The sequence below is a fragment of the Panthera pardus genome, unplaced genomic scaffold (assembly GCF_024362965.1).
Source record: "Panthera pardus isolate Hobbes unplaced genomic scaffold, ASM2436296v1 HiC_scaffold_13, whole genome shotgun sequence".
Lineage (NCBI taxonomy): Eukaryota > Metazoa > Chordata > Mammalia > Carnivora > Felidae > Panthera > Panthera pardus.
In genome coordinates, this window is record NW_026526688.1 from 41260896 (window position 1) to 41286106 (window position 25211).

The window sequence follows — 25211 nt, forward strand, 5'->3', positions numbered from 1 at the left end:
TGGGCTCTGCGCTGACAGCTTAGAGCCTGGAGCCTGCTTTGGATTCTGTGTCTCCCTCTCTCTCTGCCCCTCCTCCACTCATGCTCTCTCTTTCTCTGTCAAAAATAAATAAACATTAAAAAAAATTTTTTTAATGGCCACAAGAAGTTATTGCTTTTGCAATCCAGCTTCTAATTTAATTGAGGCATTTATTCTCATACTCTTCTACCCCCTTCTTGCTTATCTTCTACACCCAGTTACTTGGAGTATGAGATACACGTTTTTCTCCATCATCCCCCTCAGCAGTCTGTCTGCCATTCTGCGTCAAGAGGAGGGGCTGGGAAAGTTAGCTAAAGTAGTGAAAAGATGCAAGGCAAGATATAGCAGCCTGCCTTTTCCTTTTAGGAAACAACTTAAACTTGATGTAACTAAAATAAAACACATGGATCTTGGTTTTGAAGAGCTGGTAGATTATGGCTCATCTCTATCCATAGTTATAGCTACGAACAAATAGCTCACATAATTTGTACCCCTACCCCTTTTGCATTTGAGCAATAAAAATAAATCTCTTTAAAGAAAAAGAGTGTGTTGAGGTGCCTGGCGACTCAGTCAGCTAAGCATCCGACTCTTGATTTAGGCTCAGGTCATGATCTCACAGTTTGTGGGTTCAAACCTGAGTCAGGGTGTGTACTGACAGCACAGAGTCTGCTTGGGATTCTCTCTTTCCCTCTCTCTCTGCCCTCCCCACTTGCATGAGCTCTCTATCAAAATAAATAAAGCTAAAAAAAAAAAGAAAAAAAAGTGTTAAATATAGTATTTATCCAGGAAACACTCTTTTGAAATACTGGAATTGATCTCCTATATTGGCTAGTAATGTATTTAATAAGACAGTTGTACAATTCCTTAGTGTTTATGTGCCATAATTTAGTTTTCAGTATTCAGTGACTTCAGCTGCTAGATGGTGACCAGCTATCCACCTGCTAAGGCCAGTTGCTGGAGAAAGCTTGCCTCTGTGGGTCTGGGTGTTTGTGCATCTCTTGAATTCAGTGCTTCCTGGAAGATGGAGGAAGGCGCTTGATGAGAAGGGCTGGGAGCATAGTCTCTAAAATGTTAGCTCCTGTGTTTAAAATTTAAATTCAGAGACAGCTTCTCATCTTGCCATTGTCAATGAACTTGTCACCCTGCCTGTGCACAGGCTGCCTTGCAAAGGCCTTTGGGAAGGCTTCATGACCCTCTCGGCAGAGCAACTCCTTTCTCCTCTGCGCTACTTCTAATCTCATGCCTGCCGTTTGGGGCATTTTCACATTATTTTGCATTTATTTTTTAGGCATCTATTTCCTCTAGTAAATTGAGATCTTCAAGGATAAGTGTCATCTCTAGTGTGGTGCCAGGTACAGAATAGGTTCCCAGTAAATTTTTCCCAATTGGATTAAGTCAATGCTTGCATTAGGTAACTGCCGTGACTCTTATGTGTAGTTGAGACAAATGTTTGGTCCAGCCATGTTCCATATGTGATCTTGTTCTGCGATCAATGCTGGGCCTTCTTGCACATCATATGTGCATGCCGTAGGCACCTTGCACATGACAGCTAGGCCAAGTGGGGCTAGGTTCTGTGGCTCTGATGAGGGCTTTGAGTTCAGATCACCACAATGATAGACTTGGACATAACTTAGGGTGATTATGTTGAAAGCAAACAAACAAAGTAAAAATAGCGTCAGAAAGCTACAAAGCCATAAAGAAGAAAGAGAACATCGAACCAGGATCTGGGGTAGAATCTAAGTAAACCAATTCAAGATACAAGATACAGATCTATTCAGATGATCCCTTTTATGTGGTCACCTTCTGCCAAGAGTGTAGCTTTTGGAGGGGGGGGGGCTATGATGCAGGGAGGGAAGCAGAGGGACTTTGTATGGACCAGGGCAATGAATAAAATCCTGGATATCAAAATATAGTGGCCATGACCAGACCCTTATGGGTGATTGTGACTATTAGCTCTAAGCTGCCCGGTAATCAAAAAAAAAGGGGGAAATGGGGACAGCTGTTAAGTGTCCTGCTCTTGATTTTGGCTCAGGTTATGATCTCATGGTTCATGGGATTGAGCCCCACACTGGGTTCTGTGCTGACAGTATGGAGCCTGCTTGGGATTCTTTCTCTCTCTCTCTCTCTCTCTGCCCCTCCCCTGCTCATGCTCTTTCTCTCTCTCTCAAAATAAATAAACAAAATTTTTTTTAAAAAGGAGAAATGTACTTTATCATCTGATAAAAAGAAACATACTAGTTCCTAGGGGCAAAAAGAACAAAACAAAACCCAAATCCTTTTTTGGTGGTGGGGGCAAGGGAGGAATCCAGATTTGTTCTATATGTGGCTATGCCCTAGAAAGGTTGTGTGACTCTAGCTAGTCATTTGACTACTCTGGACCTTGATTTCCTCAGCATTCGGGGATCTCTGACATCCTTTTCCACTCCAGCATTCCCCGGGCAGACAGTACTTCTAGAATCTCTCTGGATTGCGATCCTGACACTGGGTCCAAAGGGCAGGAACAGCCACCCCAGAGCATTAGCAGTAAACTTACGTGTTTTCCTTGTAGACTTGCCAACTTCCCAGCTTTGAGGTGTTCAGGATCAGTGAATGCTCACGGAAAGGTACTTTGCTGCCCAAGTCAGCACTAAAACCACAGCGATCAGCACCGTGCTACCCTGGCTGCTGCCACAGCTGAGTCCCCTGAGGAAAGCTGACTGCAGCAGCTGCTGAGATTCCCACAGCCGCAAACACCATCACGGTTCCCGAGTGATCACTCAGGGAACCTTCCAGACACTGCTGGGTTTTTGGGAGGGGATTGCAGACCCCAGTGCTCTGGGAGGGAGGAGGGTGCAGACCTGCCCCAGGGCAGAGCTGAGGACACAGAGCTGAAGGGCGTGGCTCCAGGCTTCCAGAGCCCCAGTCACTGGACGAATTGCTTTTTAGTGAATTTGTGTTTTGTACATTGATTTGAGGGGAACTGGTTTACTTCCACCCAGTGTTCTTCTCCCTCCCCCAGGTTCCTGTTCTAACAGATTGCTTTCTCCCTTTCTGTTATCAAAACTGACTGGGACCCAGTCTTTATCTGATAAGCCCATTCACACCGGGGTGTGAATAATTAACACCACTCTGGACTCTGCATTTAATGGTGTACAAAATCTGCAAGAGGAAAGCATCCAATGGTGATTTCTAGGCATTTGCATGGGGAAATGTTGCGTGAAAGGGCCCTCCCATCACCCCCCACCCACACACACAGCTTGCCAAGGCTGGCAGTGCTAACGTGCAAAGATTTGGCCTACTTTGCTCTGCATGTCTGGGGTGCGGGGAGGGCCTGATTGAATGGAGATTAGGCAAAGTTCCCTTTGGAGCCCACTTTCTCTTTTTTTTCTGAGGCCTCGGGTACCTGTTGTATTTTCCCTGTTCAAGGCTCTGATGTAAAGTTTTAGATACCTTCCATTCTCCCATCATGAGATACCTGTCTTATGTCTCATTATTCCAGTATTTCTGCCTACTGCTTCTGCTGGTTTGAGCAACGCCAACAGAACTCACCTGTTAAGGATTAATGTGCTACCACTCCCAGATGGGATATTTGTATTTTTGATTGGAATCTCCTGATACTGACTGCGGGGACTCTGGTGCTAACGTGAGCAGCTGTGTCTTTTCCGTGAACATTCGCTGGTCCTGGATGCTCTGACACACAGGGAGAGTGGGGGTTTTGGAGACCCATGGTGGAGCTGTAGAGGTGTTTGGGGAGAAGTCACACCTTCAGGGGCCAAGTGCCTCCATCACGGTGGCAAGGGTCTTTTTTTATTAGCTAAAGTCTGCAGTGGCTCTGGGGCATCCCCTGAAAGGGAACATGCTAGAACAGAGTTGACTGAAACAGGAGATAGGAAGGAATGGGACAAGAGGGAGGGGTTGCGGGTGGGCAAGGAGGAAGAGAGAAAGAGAACACAAAAGTAGGGCATGGGGAGTGCTGATTGACTAACATCATTTTCCATATGGAGCCAAGATCTGCTCATCACCAGAAGTGAAATGAGTTCCATCATATTGTCAGAATTATTTGTGGTTCTAAGTAGCGCTCTTTGAAGTCAGCTTTTGCCAAAAAGTACTCAGGCATCCAAGTGCAAGGATCGGAAGACAGGACGTGCAAGAATGCAAAGTAAAACCTGAGCTAGGCAGCTTTCTCTCAAACCTCACCAAGTACAGCGTAAACTTTCTGTGGTTGGTGAGAGATCTGCTTCCGTGGATGGACGATTGGGCATGGACAGTGTTGGTTCTTTTATTTTTTTTTCCCCCTGCAATTGAACTGTCAGACCAGCTTTGGCCACATTTGAAATGGCAAGGTGGCCATGGGGCTATTTTACTGATTCTGATGTCGAAATCTTCTAGCTGGGTGACTGGCAGTATTTAGTTCTCAGAAGACCTCATTTCAGAGTTTGTTATTCTACCAAATATGTGTCTATCCTTACAAATGTCTAGGATGTACTGGTGTTGCCTCTTTGCCTTTACTGATTGCTGCCATGAAAATTAGCTGCATTGGGAGTTGAAGCTATATCACTTCAAGGAAGTGATTGCCTAAAGCCTGGCCAAGATCTAAACTTCCAAGTAAGGTCACCCACTGGCTCTGTGAGAGCGTCTCCACACTTAATATGGATATGAATCTGGGGAGTGGTGGTCTCACTCTTGCCCTGTTGTTCTGTCATCTGATGCTTCTATAGAAAAGTGCCCGGAGAGGCTGGGCCGGCCCCACTCAGGGCCCCCCCTGTTCTTCCCGTCTGGCTCTTCACACATCTCTTCACAGGGAAGGGGTGTCTGGAACAGAATGCATAGTCTCCTAACCACACTCTTCCTGCCTCTCTGCTCTTTACAGAATGGGCTGAACGGCTTGCACCTGGCCTCTAAAGAAGGCCATGTGAAGATGGTGGTTGAACTTCTGCACAAAGAAATCATTCTAGAAACGACAACCAAGGTACGTCTCTTAGGGAACGGGGAGCTTTTCATTGATAATTCAAGTGTTCAGGTCCCTCGTGTATCATTCCAGACCCTGACATGGAAACCAGCCCTTCGTGAGAGAAAGCCAAGTGTGTTTCTGAATTTCTCTTGTGTTTCCAATCACTTCCTAGTTCTCTGCGTCCCCAAAGTCACCTGAAAGGCAGAGGACCCTGTTTCCATAAAAGTCAGTGGGCTTTTACTTTATTCTCATCATTAGGTTATAAATCTAGAAAGAGAACCCTTTTCGCTATGGCTTTATGTTTTCTTAGGGTCCTTGACTTGAGTGCAGGGTCTGAGAGCTCTAGCAGTTCTACAGTCAGGTGCCTTGGGTCTGGCTCCCAGCGGAGGCAATGCACTCCGTTTCTGAACAAGTTAGTTGGTGAGAACTCTCCATTTCCTCATCTATAAAATGGGGACTGTAATACTCGGTTTCAGGATTCGTATGAAAACAAACTGAGATCGTGTGTGTCAAATGCCTGGTGCGAAGGAAGGAATCGGTAAATGTCGGTGACCGTGTTGCTATTGAGGCATAGAGAAGAGAGCCAGACCCCTCTCATTTATCCTTCCCCAGTGAGTCTTCCTTGGTCAGCCGCACACTTACCTCCTCTCCTTACCAATTACCTTGAACAGCCTTCTCTTCTCCGAGGAGGCATTTGGCCAAGGCTGACGTCACACCTCCCACGCCAGCATGCTCTTCCCATAGCCATAGATTAGAAGTGCCAGTGACTTAAGTCCAGAAACCACAGTCATGAAATTATGCATCTGTAGGTTGTAAAATCAATTTTAATTCTCACATGCATCCGCCTTGTTTATTTATTGAACAAGGTGTTGCCAGCATTTCAAAACAAAACTAAACCAAAAAACTCACCTCTCTCTACTAACTTGAGCACAGCGTTCTCTTCTCTTCCTTCCTGGTTACTTCCCATGGTTTTCCTCTTGGCTCTGTCTCTCCGGCCTCTTTCTTTTTGTTTGCTGTGTATTCAGCATGGTCTTATACCCAGCCTCGATTTCAGTTCTGTGCTGCAAACATTGGGCCTCCTCTCCAGCAGAGAACCAGAAGAACAATAAGTAGAGATATAATATGTAGTTGTGAAGTGCATTACCAAAATATTATGAAGGGACAATCATCCCTTGAGGTAAAATTCTGTAATTTTCATGTCACCTCCCGAAGGTGAAAAGATCTTGCTGGTAAAATAGACTGAGTTGCTCTTTCTGAATGTATGTGGGGCATTTTTTTCCCCAACCCCATGACGAGTACCAGTGGTTTCCACCCTTCTTTGTGGATGAAGGGGATGCAATTATTTTTCTTTCTTGTGCTCTCACATACCTGGCTGCAAGCAGTGCGCCATCTGACAGGCTCCATGTGGGCTGGGGTGGCTTTTCTTCCCCTGGCGCATCCTCAAGAGCTGTGCAAACATGACGCTTCAGCATTTTTGCACTCTCCGCATTTCCCCCTTTGATTGTTATTTTGCAAGCGAATGCTTGGTGTGTCTTTGTTATTTATAGATGTTTTATAAGCCAGCGTGGTTCCTGAATGCTGTACAGAGGGAGGAAAAAAGGTGAAGCAGAAACCGTGGGCTGAGCAACAGTCATAGCAGATTGGGGAATTATAATGGGTCTTGCGAGCATGAGAAAGATTAAAAAAAGAAAAGAGTAAAAGCCAAAACCAGTAGAGTTTCCTAAATGTGCTTAAATGTTTTTAAAGCACAAAACAAAAGCATCTGTCCCCATCCTCCCTTCTCTGCCTCTTAGAGGCCTGTGCTCAGCATCAACGCAGGTAGTGAGGGAGAAAGCCCTAATCTCTCTGCTTGCATCTACCGGGCTCCTGCTTCAATGAAGCCCCCTCCCTCCCCACCCCCCTTCCAGGAGCTCTAGGACTCCCTGCAAATTGGAGAAGGTGGGTCTTTGTGGATCAGATGTAGCTAAGAAATTTTTCTTGCTTCTTTCAGGCCATGTTCTTTCATGCAGAGGGAGGGGTAGAAAAAATAGAGGCCCCAGCTCCTTGCCCTGTGCCCCTGACCCAAGGCCAGAGGCCTTGAAGTTCGCAGTGTGTGCACGTGTGTCTAGGTGTGTGTGTTGGGGGGAGCGGTCTGGCTACCAGGGTCTCCCCTTTGCTCTTACCCCTCATCAGTGCTGCCCTCAGCCCAGATCCAGAAGGTGGCATGGGCCAGGATCCACAGCCAGGGTTCCGCACAGGTCCAGCTGCCCCCCGATGCATTTCTATGGGGGAGAGCTCTGATGGACTGTGATTTCGAGCAGAAAGAGGCAGATGGAAAGAAACAGTTGACGTTGCTTCTTGAGGTCAAGGAGCCCGAGTCTCAATCATCTCTGTACTCCCGTGCCGGGACCGGTGCCTGACACACATGTGCTCAGTGTATAACAAACAAACGCATGAATGGGCACAGCACACTTGCTTCTAAATAGGGAGACTTGGAGTTCTGAGTCCTGATTTCTAGAGAAGGTTCTGTTGCCAACAGCCATGTTCCACTTAGTACAGTGAGTGAGTCGGACCCAGGTGCCAAGGCCTCTAAATGTAAGCTCTTTGGACTTCTATGAAAAATGATTAATTAGCCTCTATACATTCATTTCTGGCACTTATTCTCTGATGGATATTGGAGGAAGAACCCTTTTGTTTATCAAATGGGACTTCAGGAGAAATCAAAAAGACAACTTGGGAGGCAAGAAGCAGGTTACTCCTGCCTGATACAGGCCACACTTTGGAAACAGAGACCTGAGCCCCCTGAAGCCCCCAGGAGCTTTCAGTGGGGCTTCTTCACCCACCTGTGGGTGCTTGGGACAGTGGTGGCTGGGGGGCCCAGAGCTCGGTGTCCGTGCTGCTCAGTTCCGCCTGGGTGAGGACACTTTTCTCCCAGTGACAGATGGCCCCGGTGCATAGATGGAGTTTGAAGTCCTGACTTGTTGGGGCTTGAGTTGTCTGAGATGGATTAGCAAGTGTTTCTGTAGTTTAGGTAAATTATATACCATATGAACTGCAAAAATACTGAGTTCATTTGAGGTCTCTGCTCCTTAAGTAGCAGGGGGGACAGATGGGCCCACATGGGTCCTGTTTTCTCCCACCTGCCCTATTTGACTGAAGCTGGCAGGTGAGGCCTGTCCTGCCTGCCACTCACTGAGCTGGGGGGCCAGTGGGGTCATGTAGGTGAGTCAGAGAATGTGCCTGTGTTCCAGCCCCAGGATATCCGGGAGGCAGGAAGGAGCCTGGCAGGAAGGCCGGCATCCTGAACAGAAGAAGCCTGCTAGACCTGAACCCCATCTAGCAATTATTAAATACGTGGGATGAATCCGGACAAAGAAACCTCAGTATTCCAGTCACCTCCTCACAACCTGCCTGGTTTCTTAGTCCCTATTAAGGGTTTTAGCTTTGAAAAAGTTTACAATTTTTTTAATGTTTATTTTTATTGAGAGAGAGAGACAGAACACGAGCAGGGAAGGGGCAGAGAGAGAGGAAGACAGAATCTGAGGCAGGCTCCAGGCTCTGAGCTGTCAGCACAGAGCCCGACACGGGGCTCAAACTCACGAACCCTAAGATCATGACTTGGGCCAAAGTCGAATGCTTAACCGACTGAGCCATCCAGGTGCCCAAAAAAGTTGACTTTAAAACAATTGTGCACTATTCTCTCTCACTTTTGTCTCCTCTCTAATCTGGAGAAGCCCTGGCTCATTATATGTATTTTACTGATTAATATGTCAAATAGTCTTTTTTTGTTTTTGTTTTTTTGTAGTAAGAATTCATTCCTATTTATTTTCCCCCTTTTAGTTCCATATTCTTCTTCCCTTCCCTAGATGCATTATATAGTTCATTTTATTACCCCCCCCCCTTTACATATTGCTACCCTTAAATCTCTTTGCCTTTCCTCCCTCTGTCCCCAGGTTAAGGGTGCTGAGTCCACAGGTCCTGCCGGCCTCCTTCCCCAGAGCTCCAGGCCTCACGGCAGGGGGCTCTGTGTCACCCTGCAGAGTTACAGCTGGATGTGAGGAGCTGGAAGTCTGAGGAGGCCGGCTCGCCTGGCAAATCTTTCAGTGTGTGTCCTGAGGAATGCTGACGGGTCTGTCAGCCGATGACAGAATGCTATGTCTGCATGCAGCAGATTAGGTGTTGAGAAGTGTTTTTTTTATCCATTAGCGTGAGGTGTTTTTTTTTTTTGTTTTTTGCTTTTGTTTTTGGAGAGCAAGAATTTTCCTCCTTGGGCTTTCAGTACCATTTCAAGGTGTATAATGGGTCAGGCACACTCATGTGTGTTGTCTACCCATTTTGGGTCTAAAGAAAGCCCACTGTCCCCCACCCCAACCAGCACCCTTGTTAGTATACCTTTAACAGCGACTTTACCTTTGATGGTCACAATATTGTTGGCAGCCTGGTGGGAAATCTTTGCTTCCTCTCCCCGTGTGTTTCAGAAAGGGAACACAGCTCTGCACATCGCCGCCCTCGCAGGTCAGGATGAGGTGGTCCGGGAGCTGGTCAACTATGGCGCCAATGTCAACGCCCAGTCACAGGTGACGGCTCTCTCCCGGGTCCTGGGCCAGAGGGCATTGCCCTTCTTTTCCACCTGTATTTCTGTTATGTAGTGGGTGCACTGAATAGCTTAATCGGCAATGTGTCTCCAAGCAATAACAAAGGCATCCCTTACTATTTGTTCATGCTTCTGTTATGCATTCTAAGCACGATGTGGTTGATCATTGTGGACCCCATCTCTGTTCAGTGAAACCAGCCAAATAATATATCTAGCTATGGCTCCTTTGGGGAGAGAGACTGTGTTTAGGGGTGGGTAGGACATGGGACATAGGGGGTTCACAAAGAAGGGAGTGAAAATAGAGGGGGAGTGTGTTTGTAAGAGGCTGACTTCCATAGAGTGTCAACCCGCAGTTTGGTGCCCTTTTGTAATAAGTCCTGCTAAGCCATTTCTTTTTATTTTTTTTTTAAATTTTTTAAATGTTTGTTTATTTTAAAAACATTTTTATTTTTTATTTTTGAGAGACAGAGACAGACAGAGCATGAGTGGGGAGGGGCAGAGAGAGAGGAAGACACAGGATGGGAAGCAGGCTCCAGGCTCTGAGCTGTCAGCACAGAGCCTGATGCAGGGCTTGAACTCAGGAACCTCGAGATCATGACCTGAGCGGAAGTCGGACACTTAGCCTACTGAGCCACCCAGGCACCCCATAAATGTTTATTTTTGAGAGAGAGAGACAGACAGACAGACAGACAGACAGAACATGAGCAGGGTGTGGGCAGAGAGAGAGGGAGACACAGAATCTGAAGCAGGCTCCAGGCTCCAAGCTGTCAGCACAGAGCCTGATGTGGGCCTTGAATCAAGAACCGTGATATCATGACCTGAGCCGAGGTCGGTTGCTTGACTAAGTGAGCCACCCAGGCTCAATGCCCCCCTTCCCCCCAACTAAGTCGTTTCAAAGTGTCCGTGAGTTTTTACAACAGGAGATACTGGTGGGGACATGGCCCTGTGGGCTAGCTGAAAATACAACGAAGAGAGAGTTGTCCTCCAGTTATGAGGATTTTGCCCCGGTTTTAGCATGTCTCCCTAATTTTGTGGGTAAATTTTAATGACGTTTTCTCTTGGTTTACAGAAAGGCTTTACACCCTTGTACATGGCAGCACAAGAGAATCACTTGGAAGTGGTTAAGTTTTTACTGGAAAATGGAGCTAATCAGAATGTAGCCACAGAAGTAAGTACCTTGGGCAAGTGGCCTCACTGTGGGACATCTCCAGAGACAGGACGTTGCCGGGGGCGTGCATTCCTGGGACAAGGCTTAAGATGCTTCCTCAGTCACGATCCGCGTAAAGTGTCACAGAGTGCTCTCTACCTTCTGATCACTGCACTCATCCTGGGTGCCATCGGGCTCTTCAAGGGAGTGAGGGACAAAGTCATGGGTCTTGAGGAATGCCCAGACACATACCAGAGAAATGACATCAGAGTCAAGCTTGTCCTTCCCACATTAAGCACCACTGAAGGCTGGACCTTAATGAGAAAGGATCCTGCCATAAACCATGAGTCATTTCAGCTCTGATCCTGAGTTTTGTCATTGATGAAGTGATGAAACTGAACTAGATAGAGCCAACAATTACATGACTTTGTTCTCATTCTGCTTTGCCAGTCCACGGGGTCCTGTTCCCCTTAGCACACAACTGAGGGGATTAATGACAGTAGCTCACAATCAAATCCTCAGTGCCTGGCATAGTTTCTGGCATTTGGTAGGTGTTAATAATACTCATGAAATGAATAAATGAGTGATCTTCTGCCATGTTGAAGGCACTGGCCTGGCACCAGTGGATCGGGTGACAGAAAGGGTAGGCAGAGAAACAGAGGGCAGTGAAAAGCCCTCAGAGCACGCAGTGAGACTGGGAGCGAGTTACAAAGGAAAATTAGTGGCTGTAGGCTCTGTGGGATTACGGAGAAAGAAAGTGGGGCCAAGAAAGGCTTTAGGGACCAGATGGCATTTAAACTGAGCTTGACAGATGAAGAGGGCTTTGAGTTGTAAGAAAGTCGTTTCAGGCTGAGGGCCCGTCATGAGCAAGAGCCCTGAGGTGTGAAAGCGTGGGTCCTGGCTTGAGGACAGCAAGTGGTCAGATACGGTCAGAGCAAATGCATCTTTCCTCCTTTCCTCTGGCCAGGACGGCTTCACTCCTCTAGCCGTGGCTCTACAGCAGGGCCATGAGAACGTGGTGGCACACCTCATCAACTACGGGACAAAGGGCAAGGTGCGCCTCCCTGCCCTGCACATCGCAGCCCGTAATGATGACACCCGGACAGCTGCGGTGCTTCTGCAGAATGACCCCAACCCGGACGTGCTTTCCAAGGTGAGGGCAGCCAGGCCCAGGAGGACCAGGAGAAGGCTAGTACCTGGACCACGGAGCCGTATGGGTTACAGAGGCTCCCCAAGAATGAGCCGAGGCCAGGGGTGGTACCAGCCATGCACACTGAACACCAGCTCCCACAGGGCCTTCAGATTCCTGCTGGGACCCGTAGGAGTTACAGTGGACAGCCTCACTTTAAACCCCTGGTGAACACCAGGAGAGATATGCTTGGTGTGGAGCAGGAATGGTTCTTGTTGCTCTAGGTCATCCAGAGGAGTGTCCAGGGCAGCTTGGGTCTCTGGCCGGAGTGAAACTTGAGAATCTAGCGGGTGGTGTTCTAGAATTATACCCCTCTTTTCCTGGTTGGCCCCTAGTGGAGGAAGGGAAGTGTCCCCACATGGGGAGATGAGGACTGGGAGGGCTCCCCAGGGGCCTGGACAGCTAGCTGTCTGATGTTTTGAGGCACTACTGATCCACTATCTATAAGTTAATTACTTCTCTTGCAGTGGGAGTGGATTGCACTGAGCTATTCACACGGTCCCTCCAGCCCACGGTCGCTGAGTTTTGTCTGAAAACTGCTGACCAGATTAGGCATGGTCTCAGGTTATAGGACAGAATAATGACAATGACCCGGAAGGGTCCAAGGGCTGCCTTTGGCCAGCAGCTGAGTCACAACACCCCTTTAGAGGGCTGAAACAATCTCTAGAGCTCAGATCGTGGACCCCAAAGCACTTTTCATTCATTCATTCAAATCGCTTTGTAAATAACCATTCACATGAGTGGGCCCTGCAGAGTTGGAGGTCATGCTAGTGCATGGTTTGTCCATGTGAACCACAGTACAAAGAACGTGGGTCCCTCAGAGGTAGGACCTAGCTTTGAATATGACTTGCCAGAAAGCATTCCTTGATCCCTTCAGCAAATCTTCTCATCAGTCAAAATCTTTCCACATCGGGTCCTCTGGCCCTGCCAACATTTCCAGAATCCCTGTGCTGATTCTGAGATGGAAAATGACAGTGCGAGGCTTGTGACAAGTTGTTTCCCCCTCTGTCGTGCTTCAGACGGGATTCACCCCCCTCCACATCGCAGCTCACTACGAGAACCTCAACGTGGCCCAGCTACTCCTCAACAGGGGCGCCAGTGTCAACTTCACGCCACAGGTAAGGTGCTCTGGCAGACCCCGCACTCAGGCCAGGGGTTTGGGCTTGTCTGGCCTCTGGGCTTCTGCCTCTTGCTTTAACACCATGAATTTCCTCCTTATGGCACAAGTGACCATGGGTGGGACCGCCTGGTGTTTATTGAGGCTGCTCATTGATGGGTTTCTTTTTTTTTTTTTTTAACGTTTATTTATTTATTTTTGAGAGAGAAAGAGAGGCAGAGAGGGGGAGAGACAGAGGATCCCAGGCAAGCTCCCCACTGTCAGCACGGAGCCCATTGCACGGCTTGATCTCACAAACTGTGAGATCAGGACCTGAGCTGAAATCCAGAGTCGGACGCTTAACCCACTGAGTCACCCAGGTGCCCCTCATGGATGGGTTTCTGATCACCTGCATATCAGTTTCTGTTTGCCCATTCTCGAGGTGGCAAGCCTGGAGGGCAGGGCTTTCTTCCAATCTGTTACGATGACTCTGGGAGACATGGCTCGGTCAGATTGGTGAGATTAACCACCATGCTGTCACATCCTCATAGATTTTGAAACCTTTCTTAGTGAGAAATGGACTAATGGTAGGCTTAGCGTGGCCTCTTATGTTGCTGCCGCTGTCAGGCTGAGGCTGGGAGTCAGGGGGAGTGGGGAGCATAGCAGCGGCATTGGAGGGGGAGGTGCCAAACCCTCACTGGTTCCTGTTCCTCCCTTCCAGAACGGCATCACGCCACTGCACATCGCCTCCCGCAGGGGGAACGTGATCATGGTGCGGCTCCTGCTAGACCGCGGGGCCCAGATAGAAACAAGGACCAAGGTGGGTGCCAGCGAGCTCCGTGGCAAGGCCCAGGGAGGGAGTTCTGCCTTCCAGAGCCACAGCTGGAGTGGTGGCTCTCAGGGACCAGCTAGTGATGGGCCTCCATCATCCTGGACTAGCTCGCAGTGGGAGCCAGGATGCAGCAGGAGACATAGTGAGATGTGCTGAAGTTGAGGTGGTCTTCCAGGAAGCATCCCCGCTTCTGTGGCTGCAGTGATACTGCGGGCAGTCTTCCCTCCAGTGGCTCTGATAGGTGCCTTTGGGGCTTTCTCTTTTGGACCCTGTCTTTTAAAGGATGAATTGACACCTCTCCACTGTGCAGCTCGGAATGGGCACGTGCGAATCTCAGAGATCCTGCTGGACCACGGGGCACCCATCCAAGCTAAAACCAAGGTTTGTGCTTCCCTGCTTCCCTCCTGTGAGGAACATCTTTTCCCCAGGGGTCCAGGTCAGGGGGACCCAGGATCAAATCCCACTTCTGAAAAACAGAGATGCTAATACTACTCGCAGAACCAGTGATGTGTGATGTGTACCCTGATCCCTGTCACACAGGAGACACTCAGTATAGCTCTAATTATTTTTTTAATGTTTATTTGATTTTATTTTTGAGAGAGAAAGCATGAGCCAGGGAGGGGCAGGGGGGAAAGACAGAGGGAATCCCAAGCACGCTCCACATCACCAGCACAGAGCCCGATGTGGGGGTGGAACTCACAACTGTTGAGATCATAACCTGAGCCGAAATCAAGAATCGGACGCTTAAGTGACTGAGCCACCCAGGAGCCCCAGTATAGCTCTAACTATTATCTATCTCAGGCACGGCAAACTTTTTCCCTAAAGGGCCAGATAGACTTTGCAAGCCATGATCTCTGTTGCAATGATTCCACTCCGCCATTGTTGTAGGAAAGCAGCCATGGATAATATGCAAACTAGCAGTCATGTTCCAATAAAACTTTATTTACAAAGACAGGCAGCAGACCACATTTGACCCACGGACTGTCATTTGCCTGCTACAGCTCTAGATTAACCCTTGTGTCTTTTATCTTGGCTCCAAGAAAAGACAGACTCTAAGCACCCCAAGAAGTCTTTAGAGCCTGGGCCAGACTGAAGTGAAGTTAAAAAAGAAAACAGAATAGCTCCTCTCAAGGTCCATGAAGGGCCAGAGCAAAGGCCCCTCCTTCAGCTCCTGAGTCTTCCTGGGGCTAAAGCTGTCAGACCACCTCGTACTGCTTACACCTCCCCTAGGCCTTCTGCCCACTTCGTTGGGGTGAATTTGGAAGGGTGTGAGAATAGAACAAGGGAGAAACCAGGCCCATTCACAGCCTCCCCAGAGGTCTTGTGTGGGCAGTTGCAGATAGCCCATAACCATGAAAGCCGTCCGTTCCGTGACAGATCATCATGGGAGTCTTTCTACACAGCTACCTGTAATTTGGGTCATGACTCACAGCACCAAGCTGGCTTTGTGTGTGTCCGTGTGTGATTGGTCGGGGGCTGGGGGTGAGGCAGGATGTATCCTCTCCTAAGCCAGTTTATTTCTCGTTTAAACCTCCATCCACGGCTGAGTTGCTGTGTGACTTTGAGTGTGTCCCTTACTCTGTCTCTGCCTCTGTTTCCTCATCTGTAGAGCTCTACCCGTCTCTAGAGTCGTTGGGATGATCACATGAGATAATATAAAAGTAAAAATCCTCGGATAAGTGAAGGTAGAACTGCTACCTTCTGTTGTCAGATCAGGAAATTCTCAGCGTTTTCCCACAGGGGTCCTGTGTTTAAACTTACATAAAGGTTCCTAAGTTGGTAATGATTTTATATTACCCAGATTATGGGGATGGGGCTTAAAAAGGCAGTCATGAAAATTCTTCACTGAGAACTTCCGACTCTTCAACTGGGAAATAAGTTAGGACCTCCGTAAAACTCACTAAGTGGCAACGAGCTGTGTTGGTTTGCTGTCACAAAGTGCCACACGCTAGGTGGCCTGAACAACAGAGGCCCATCGCCTGACAGTTCTGGAGGCTGGAAATCTGAGATCAGTGTCAGCAGGGCTGGTACCTTTGGGAGCTGTGAAGGGGAATCTGTTCCAGGCCTGTCTCCTGGTTTCCCGTGGTTGCTCACAGTCTTTGGCATTCCTTGGCTTGTAGATGCATTGCCCTGATCTCTGCCTTCAGAGGCATTCTCTCTCTGTGTGAGGGGCTGTGTGCAAATTTCCCCCTTTTAGGAGGACACCAGTCATACTGGATCAGGGCCCACACTAACGACCTCATCTTAACTAACTACATCTGCAATGACCCAATTTCCAAATAAGATCATGTTCTGAGCTCCTGGGGTTAGGACTTCAACATGTGGATTTTTCTTTTCTTTTCTTTTCTTTTCTTTTCTTTTCTTTTCTTTTCTTTTCTTTTCTTTTCTTTTTTTCTTTCTTTCTTTCTTTCTTTCTTTCTTTCTTTCTTTCTTTCTTTCTTTCTTTCTTTCTTTCTTTCTTTCAGTTTATTTGTTTTGAGAGAGAGAGAGAGAGAGAGAATCCCAAGCCGATTCCATGCTCAGCACAGGGTCCAACACAGAACTCAATCTCACAAATGTGATATCATGACCTGACCTGAAATCAAGAGTTGGCCATTCAACCAACTGAGCCACCCTGGCGCCACCAACATGTGGATTTTGAGGTGACACAGGGCAACCTAGTACACAAATACAAGCTGTCCTGCAGCCTGATTGTGTATCTCCCTTGCTGAAAATCCTCTTCTTAGAGCTCACATCCCAGCTCCTGAGCTCATGGATTGTCATGATCCAACTCCTGCCTGCCCCCCACCCAGCTCCAAGCCCCCATCACACTTTGCCCTCCTTTGGGATTTAACTGCATTGAGCTCCCTGAGTTCCCCAAGGATGGCTGCCTCTGTGGTATAGCACACACTGCTCCCTTCGCTGGCAGATTCTTCCCCTTTTGTCTTCCTGGCCAAGTCCTAGCTCAGGACCACCTCCTCCTGAAAGCCGTCTCTCCCCATCCTCCCTGCTGTGGACCTCTGTGCTTTGATCTTGCCTTTCCTGATGTTACCACACTGAACAGCAACAATGTATCTGTTTCCACTCTTTTACCTGACAGACTATAAAATTCTTTAGGCCAGGGATTATATCTGTTCTCTTTTGTTTCCTTGGCGCTTAACCCATACCTGGTGCTCATTAATCCCTTAATAAATATTTGTTGAATTAATCTGTGAATGAATGAGTGAAGAGGCTCCTCTGTCTTTAATGTTTTTTAAAATAGATTGCCACCTAAGAAACCATGAGAGTCTTTAACAAAGTTTTTTAAGTGATACAGATTTGTTAGGGGCAAAGAACAGAGGGATTTAGATGCGAGTTCCATGTTGTGCTCATTCATTCATTCATTCATTCGTTCCTAACCACCTGAATTAAGGATCACTATGTGTGTTACATGCATATATGAGGATTGTGGGGCATATGAGAGATATGAAGCATAGTCACTGGTCTTAAGAGGCTGATAAGTAAGGAGTGAAGATACACACACCTGGTAAGTTAGTTATAGATACAATTCAGCAAATCTATGAGTAAGGTCTGAGTGACAGGTAAGAAAAGCCCACAGAAGTCTAGGGTGGTCAAGGAAGGCTTCCTGGGAGAGGTGGGCCTGGCTGGAGCTGGCTTGGAGGATTTGATGAGGTAGAAAGGAGAGTGTAGTCAGAGACCAGCATGACCACAGGGGCCAGAGTGAACCAAACTCACTTAGGAGCTGCCTGGAAGCATCGTGTAGGGAAGAAGTAGGAATGAGGTTGGAATTATCTCCTTGAATTTCTGTGTTCATTTCCTTTACAACTGCTTCTCTTCCCTCTTCTCCCAGAATGGCCTGTCTCCAATTCACATGGCGGCTCAGGGAGACCACCTTGACTGTGTCCGACTTCTGTTGCAATACAACGCGGAGATAGACGACATCACCCTGGACCACCTGACCCCACTCCATGTGGCAGCCCACTGCGGCCATCACAGAGTAGCCAAGGTCCTTTTGGATAAAGGAGCCAAACCAAATTCCAGAGCCCTGGTGAGTGGGAGGCTATTGGAGAGGGTGCCAGAGGGTCAAAGGCTGAGGCAGGTGGGACTGAACTGTGTGGCTGAGCTTGGTGAGAAGGGCACCTGTTGGTGCCTGGAGGTACCCCTGAGATTTGGGGTCTGGATAGTGGCAGTGCCTTCTAGGGCCCAGGAGGCAGGATGGTAACCCCCACACTCCCTGCCACATTCAGCTGGGTATCGCCTTCTGCACCCTGATGACCATGGCCCTGGTGACGGGCTGAGGTCAGGGGTGGGTTTGAGCCCCAGAGATCTGGCTAAGAAGCCGTGTCTGTGGTATGTATGTGGGTTGGGGGAGCCACTCCATCTGAGACAGCCCAATGCTGAGGAATAGACTGCCTATAGACTGCCTGCTTTGGCGGGGTGAGTGCAATGGGCTGAGCTAAACATCCTTCCTCTGCTGACGGACTTAGAGTTTTCACAGTGCTGGTGAAAGTTCTCGCCTAAAGCCAATTGTCCCCTGGGACTATGGCTCCTCTTCCTCTTTCCCCAGGCCTGGCACTTTGAGGACACAGCATCAGGGATCTGGTGGGGCCAGAACTCTGCACAGAGCATGGCCTTGACCACCATGTCCTCTCTGCCCACTCCCAGAGGGGAGAATTTAGAAGGCAGGAGAGCTTCCAGTCTGACAAGGATGGCCCCTTCATTCATTCAGAAAGCTGTCACGGAGCTTTTACCACATGCCAGGGACTATTTGGGGGTACTTGGGGGATTTCTGTGTTTCAGCACTATTGACATTCTGGGTCTGATATTCCTTGTTGTGGGGGACTGGCTTGTGCCTGGTAGGATGTTTGGCAGTGTCCTTGGCCCCCACCCTCTACATGTGAATATCCTCCTCCTCTGGTTGTGACAACAGCAGTGTCTCTAGATGTTGCCAAGTGTCCCTGGGGTGGGTGGGACAAAGTCCCCTCCCCTCCCCTCACTTTGAGAACCACTGCCTAATAGAATAAAGCACTGAAAAAAACAAACAAAAACAAACAATAAAAATCCATGCCCTTGTGGAATTTACATCTACAGCAGAGTTGCTATATGGAGATCCACTTTACTAAAAATGATTGGTGGTTTCAGGGGAGAGGGAACATGATTTGTTTCACAAAAGTACTCTTTATTGTCAGTCTCCCCTTAAGGAAACGTTAAACAGCAGGCTCTTTTTGTGCATTCAAAAATATGATTAAAATTTTTAAAAGGGTTGATAGACAACTTGTTCAGGAACATACATGGTGCAGAAGGCGAGAGACGCCTGCCTCTTGCGTGGTTCACAGTCACTGATGGTCCGGCCACTGGGAATCACTGATGGGTGGTCTGGGTGCTCCTTGGGCCAGTGTTGTAAGTTCCTGCTTGTCTGTCTCCCTATGTGCGGGGCTGCAGAATGGCTTTACCCCCTTGCATATCGCCTGCAAGAAGAACCACATCCGTGTCATGGAGCTGCTGCTGAAGACGGGAGCTTCCATTGATGCTGTCACCGAGGTAGGAGAATTCTGCAGATGGGCACATGGTCTCTGCCCCTGGTCTTCATCCAGAAGCTGTCTTGAGACTCGTTGTTCTTAGCCACATGTGTGTACAAGCCTGGGCTTCTTGAAGGGATCAGTTGGGTGACCAAATAAGAGAACATGTGTAGAATTTCAGGGACCTTTCCAAGATCAGATACAATTTTTTTTTTTTTTGAGTTGTAAAGCAGACAGAATGACCCTGCAGTGATTTTTTCTCCTGCCAGTCATTTTCCTGGAAGCAAACCCATCTCATTTAACTCCCCTTTCTTGGAAAACCATTCTGGAGCACCTAGAAGCAAGAAAGCATTAGATTCATCTGGCTCTCTTCTTTGTAGGAGCAGAAAAGGCTCCTCTGTTCTCATTCCTCTCTTGTGTGTTCCAGTCTGGCTTGACACCTCTCCATGTGGCCTCCTTCATGGGGCACCTGCCCATCGTGAAGAACCTCTTGCAGCGGGGGGCATCACCCAATGTCTCCAACGTGGTAAGCCCATGGGGAGGGCAAGGGTTCTTTCCTCTGGACCGAGAGCTCAGAGAGGAGCTTAGCTAGTGATCCTAAGATCTCCTCTCTGGGAACAGAGCTAGAATTCTCAGAATAGGAGAGACTTTAGATTTGGGAAGAACATGTGTGTATATTGATGCGTTCCCAATTAAATTTATCACACATCTGTAAGTCCTAGGAATTTTATGTTAGGCAGTAATTTGGGAACTTCTGTGTTATCTGGAAATACATTTATAATTTTTAACATTCATTAGCTCTGGGGTTTACCTTCAATTATACCTAGAAAACACACATACACATACATACACACACACACACACACACACACACACACACACACACACACCAGTCATCAGCAGGCTAAAGGCCAACGGAGCTGCTTGCTGGGGCAACTCCACCTTTGGACAAAAGGCCACCAAGTTACTCCAGGCTGTCATTTTGGAACCGTGCATGTGTCCTTTTGGAAACTCAGCACGTATGAACATTTCTATAACTCTGTTATTTTACAGAAAGTGGAGACCCCACTGCACATGGCAGCCAGAGCCGGGCACACGGAAGTGGCCAAATATTTGCTCCAGAACAAAGCCAAAGTCAATGCCAAGGCCAAGGTGAGTTTTGGAGGTGGGAAGGATTCTGGAATGTAAGTAATTCAAGCGCATTGAAGAGAAATCCATCCTTGTTAGAGGCCTGGCTGTACTGCTTGTGGCACAAAGACTCCTTGTCATTCCCACATTGTCTGTGCTAACTGCTCAGATTCTGCTTTGCAGGGGTTCTGAGAAGACCAGACCTATGTTTCTTTTTCTTTTTAAAAAAATGTTTATTTATTTATTTTGAGAGAGAGAAAGAGAGGGAGTGCATGGAGGAGCAGAGAGAGAGGGAGAGAGAATCCCAAGCAGGGTCTACACACAGAGCCCGACATGGAGCTCGATCCCACAAACTGTGAGATCATGACCTGAGCTGAAATCAAGAATCAGACTCTCAACCGACTGAACCAGATCTATGTTTCTTTAGGATAATGAAAGTCTAAAGAACATGGCTAGGTTGCAGAGTTTTTTGGGCTGAAAGAGTTTCATGTTGGTGACAGTTGTGGCGTAAGAAAAGAAACAACTTTTTAAAAATGTTTACTTATTTAATTTTGAGAGAGAGAGAGAGAGAGAGCGCGCGCGCACAAGTGGGGGAGGGGCAGAGAGAGAGGGAGACACAGAATCTGAATCAGGCTCCAGGCTCCAAGCTGTCAGCGCAGAGCCCAACTCAAACTCTCCCAAACCATGAGATCATGACCTGAGCTGAAGTCGGACACTTAACCGACTGAACCACCCAGGCACCCCGAGAAGCAACTTTTTGGAGACTATGTTGCCAATAAGAATCAGTCCGAATTACTTGATCTAAAAATGGAAGGTTCCTCCTTGTTGTAAAAGGTATTCTCAAGGAATCAGCTGAATGAGAGAAAGAATTGCTACTGAATTTGCAAGGTGATTGGCTTTGACCGAGATGGGGCTTGCCTACATCCCAGAAGACAGCAGCTGTGTTTACAGTTGGAACAGTGGTTTGTGCTTGGGCCACACGAGGAGTCTCCCAAATGGGCCCAAGAGCACAGAGACCTCACCCTTGAACCCCTTCAGTATCAGGGGAGGAGGAGGAACAGGGGTGGGAAAAGAAAGTCATCTTTCCCCTTCAGCCATTTAGACTTTCCCATGACCCCTTTCAAACAGAAAGGCAAACATCCACTCAGACATGACTTGGAAGATGGTAAGAACAAATACAACATACTGAGTGCGTGTTTTGTGCCAAACACTGTGCAAAACATTTTCTAGGCACTACCTGCTTGATCCTCGCCATAGCCCAAGAGGTAGATATTACTGTTCCCATTTTACAGATGGGAAGGCTGAGCCTTTGGGCAATTCAATAGAAATAACAGCTAAGTTGAAGGGTAGTTGTGAGGAGTCCACAAGAGAGCATATTTATTTCTGTAACTCAGAGACTTGATTTGAATCCCAGCTCTTCATCATACTAGCTGTGTGGCCTTGAGAAAGTCACTTACCCCCTCTGAGTCTCACCTTCCTTCTCTGTAAAGTGAGAAGTTGGATTAAGAAGACTTCCCTGTTCTTTGGTTTCACTTTGGGTTCCAGGATGACCAGACCCCACTTCACTGTGCAGCTCGCATTGGCCACACAAACATGGTGAAGCTCCTGCTGGAAAATAACGCCAATCCCAACCTGGCCACGACCGCTGGGCACACCCCCCTGCACATTGCAGCCCGAGAGGGCCATGTGGAGACGGTCCTGGCCCTCCTGGAAAAGGAAGCATCCCAGGCATGCATGACCAAGGTACAGCCTTCCTCCTCCTGTTCTCTGGAGGCAGCTGGCTACAGCGGGCCTGGGGTGTGGGCTGGGCGTTCCCTCCTGTTCCTCTGTGTTGCCTTGATGATGCTGAAAGCAGCCGGGAGGACCAGCACCCCCAGCCTGGCTGCCATCTGTGAGCCTGATGTGTCATCCTTCCCCAGAAAGGTGGTAAACTGTAGTTTCTCATCCACCCACCCAGCCTTCATCCCTTTATCATGAAATAGCTGTTTGGTCTGGACAAATCTGGTTCTGGAATACAAGAAGGGCTAAGGCTCAACCCCTGCCCTCAACTTGCTAGTAGTCGAATAACAGCACAAGGTGGTTTTATGCTCCATCACGAGAGGTGCAGGTGCAATCAGAGGAAGCCTGCTAATTTCTGGGGCCTTGGCCTCTTGAAAGGATCAGAAATTGCTGTGTCCTTTATTTGATCAGCGTTTCCAGTTAAGGCGGGATACCTCCTTTGCCATGGGCCCTTTCTCTGGAGGGTGGGGGGGAGACAGCTCTGATGCCCCCTGGTTCGGACAGCCTGTGTTTCTCCTCAGAAAGGATTTACCCCTCTCCATGTGGCTGCCAAGTATGGGAAGGTTAGGGTGGCCGAGGTGCTGCTGGAACGGGACGCACATCCAAATGCTGCTGGAAAAGTGAGTTTGAACTCCACCACCGCGCCCCCCCCCACCCCCCCCCCCGCCCCTCTCTCACCTGAGAGGCCAGAGCAAAGGATAAACTTTGCTACTTGGGAATGCCTATTGTGTCCATCTTTTGAATGGGCCGCCATCTTGGGGGAAGGGGTTTTGGAAAGACTGTCTTTCTGACAAAGGCCTTGTCCCCTCAGGAAAACCTGGTGGCCTCCTCTGAGCGAGTGCGTTAATTGTACTGTCCACCAGGCCCTGCAGGAACGGGGGGAGGGTAGGAGGGAGGGAGGGGTAGCCCCGGGTCTGGCTGGTTATGCTCTCGGGTGACTTCAGATCAAGACTGGCTTTGGAATGACCTTTTAACCAGATTGTAACTCTGTAAGAGAAGTGATACACATCCCAAAATGGCACCTCTTGTAGCTAAAGGGATCACTAGTAGAAAGCCAGTTGAGTGAAGGCTGTTCTCTTTGTCCATCTTGCCCCCAGCAGAATGGCTTGACCCCTCTGCACGTGGCCGTCCATCACAACCACCTGGACATCGTCAGGCTGCTGCTTCCCCGGGGCGGCTCCCCACACAGCCCCGCTTGGGTAAGCCTGCCTGGGTCCATATACTGGGAGCCCTGGCCCCAGACCTCAGAGCCTGGGCCTCTAGAAGGCAGGCTGCCTGCCTCTCCTTCAGGAAGGGCTGTTCCAGGAGCAGCTGGAGGGTTTTCGTGTTTTGCTTTTATTTTTACCTCTGAAATCTCACCTCACTTACACAAATGTTACCTGCGGTAATTGCTACTATTTGGAGATCAGGAGTGGGGTGGAAAATGGGTAACACTTCTCAGCCACAGGTTCCCTCACAGAGGTGGGATTCGTTTTACACAACAAATGTGTTCCCCAAAGTGCTGTGTGTCAACTGAGTTTTGTCAGCTGGTGGTCACAAGTCAGCATGTCCAGGAATCTCCAGGAGCGGTGAGCCTTGTCAGGTTCTCACTCCATTTGGTGCTGGCAGCACAATGGCCACACCTGGCAAAATATTTAGGGCTGAGGGTGAAGCTGTCATAACCTTGAAGGAAGGGACCTGTTTCGGACGTGAATAGTCACCCCCAAATGTATTTCTCTCAGGAGTTCAGACTTGGAGATGGTGGTGTTTTAACAAGGCACACCCAGGTATGTTACATGGTGGACATAAGTCCAGAGTGCCGGCCCCTGAAACATGCTGCTCAGAGTGGCAGGTTCACGGCCTCTCGAGGGAACCAAGTGAGGGAAGCTGAGCCGGCTCGCTTATGTAAGATCAGACTGGGGGTGGGGGCAGGCAGTGCAAGGTGGAGGGATAAAGCTGGAAGTGAGGATCATTTTCGGGGACAGGCTGCCTGGTGTGGGACCAGAGGGTGCACAGTGTTTGTCTGTGAGGGGAGGGGGCTGATGGCCACGCAGGGGAGGAGGGGAGATGAGTGGGGGGAGGGGCAGGGCTCTGCTACAAAGGACAAACAAACCTATCAGGTTGCTCACTGATAGGGCAGCCAGGACTCGGAAAACAGGACCATTTCTGAGAGAGCACGCCCCGCCCGATGCTCAGCCACGCGGCAGGAGGCTCAGCGCTGCCACGGTGGAGGGAGCCACGGCAGAGGGAGCCACCAGGGCGGGTTGGTGTGTGATTATAGCTGACACCTGCTGACTGCAGTGGGAACAGAGCCGAGTCCGGGAAAATCCGTGCAGGCCTCAGTTTGTCTTCCCTCCTCAGAATGGATGCTCATCTGAATTTTACAGCCTCCCTTCCCTGGAGACACAGCGTCTCCCAGACACCTCTGTCTCCTTGGGCTCCTGTCCCTGCCGCTGTTGTAGCGAGCCCACGTCACTGTGCAGACAGAGCATGCGGCCCCGCTAAGATGTGACTTACTCCTGCCTCTAAAAATAAAAAGCTGGACTCCCCACCTCCTCACTCCCCTCCTTATATAAAAGAAATTGGAGCCAGGTTCATGGTATTTAAAGAGAGCCTTATCCAAGCACAAACCTTGTACAGATGGGGTTTGTTTCCATGGCAAAAAATAGTTTCCCAAGTAGTCTGGCAATTTTGTAGAATTTCACATGCAAATCTCTCTGCACCCAAACCAAACCCTCCCCCTTCTCATTTTGATGCTAATGTTGTTTTAACATTTAGGCAGATTTCTCTCCAGTGTGCATTCTTTTGGATGAGCTCATTTCCTTGGGAAAAAAAGACCTTTCCGTAGCACATACCCCTCCCTAAACACTCCACCTAGCTGCCCCTTGTCCTTGTCACCTACAGAAGGTAATTCATCCCCCTTAGTCCTGCTTTCTGGGAAGCCCAGAGGGGTAGTCTCTGTTCCGAGACTGCCAGCTGCCCTTGTACGTCGGGTTGAACCAGGGATCACCTGGCCTGAGTTGCTGCCAAAGTGCATGTGCC

General features: G+C 48.7%; 1 protein-coding gene across 22 annotated transcripts in view; it reads left to right on the forward strand.

The window, feature by feature from the left end:
* Positions 1 to 25211, forward strand: part of ANK1 (ankyrin 1) — a 219338-nt gene that overhangs the window by 135417 nt on the left and 58710 nt on the right. For 12 of the 22 annotated variants that reach the window (XM_053901037.1, XM_019440691.2, XM_053901039.1 and 9 more), the window contains exons 3-16: positions 4868 to 4966; positions 9406 to 9504; positions 10591 to 10689; positions 11636 to 11821; positions 12877 to 12975; positions 13675 to 13773; positions 14068 to 14166; positions 17615 to 17812; positions 19207 to 19305; positions 19711 to 19809; positions 20337 to 20435; positions 21957 to 22154; positions 22712 to 22810; positions 23291 to 23389. In XM_053901037.1, coding sequence (XP_053757012.1) covers positions 4868 to 4966; positions 9406 to 9504; positions 10591 to 10689; positions 11636 to 11821; positions 12877 to 12975; positions 13675 to 13773; positions 14068 to 14166; positions 17615 to 17812; positions 19207 to 19305; positions 19711 to 19809; positions 20337 to 20435; positions 21957 to 22154; positions 22712 to 22810; positions 23291 to 23389 — 1671 coding nt within the window. Of the gene's footprint in view, positions 1 to 4867; positions 4967 to 9405; positions 9505 to 10590; positions 10690 to 11635; positions 11822 to 12876; positions 12976 to 13674; positions 13774 to 14067; positions 14167 to 17614; positions 17813 to 19206; positions 19306 to 19710; positions 19810 to 20336; positions 20436 to 21956; positions 22155 to 22711; positions 22811 to 23287; positions 23390 to 25211 lie in introns of all 22 variants that reach the window. The other 10 variants (XM_053901029.1, XM_053901036.1, XM_053901025.1 and 7 more) reach the window with 1 other exon arrangement.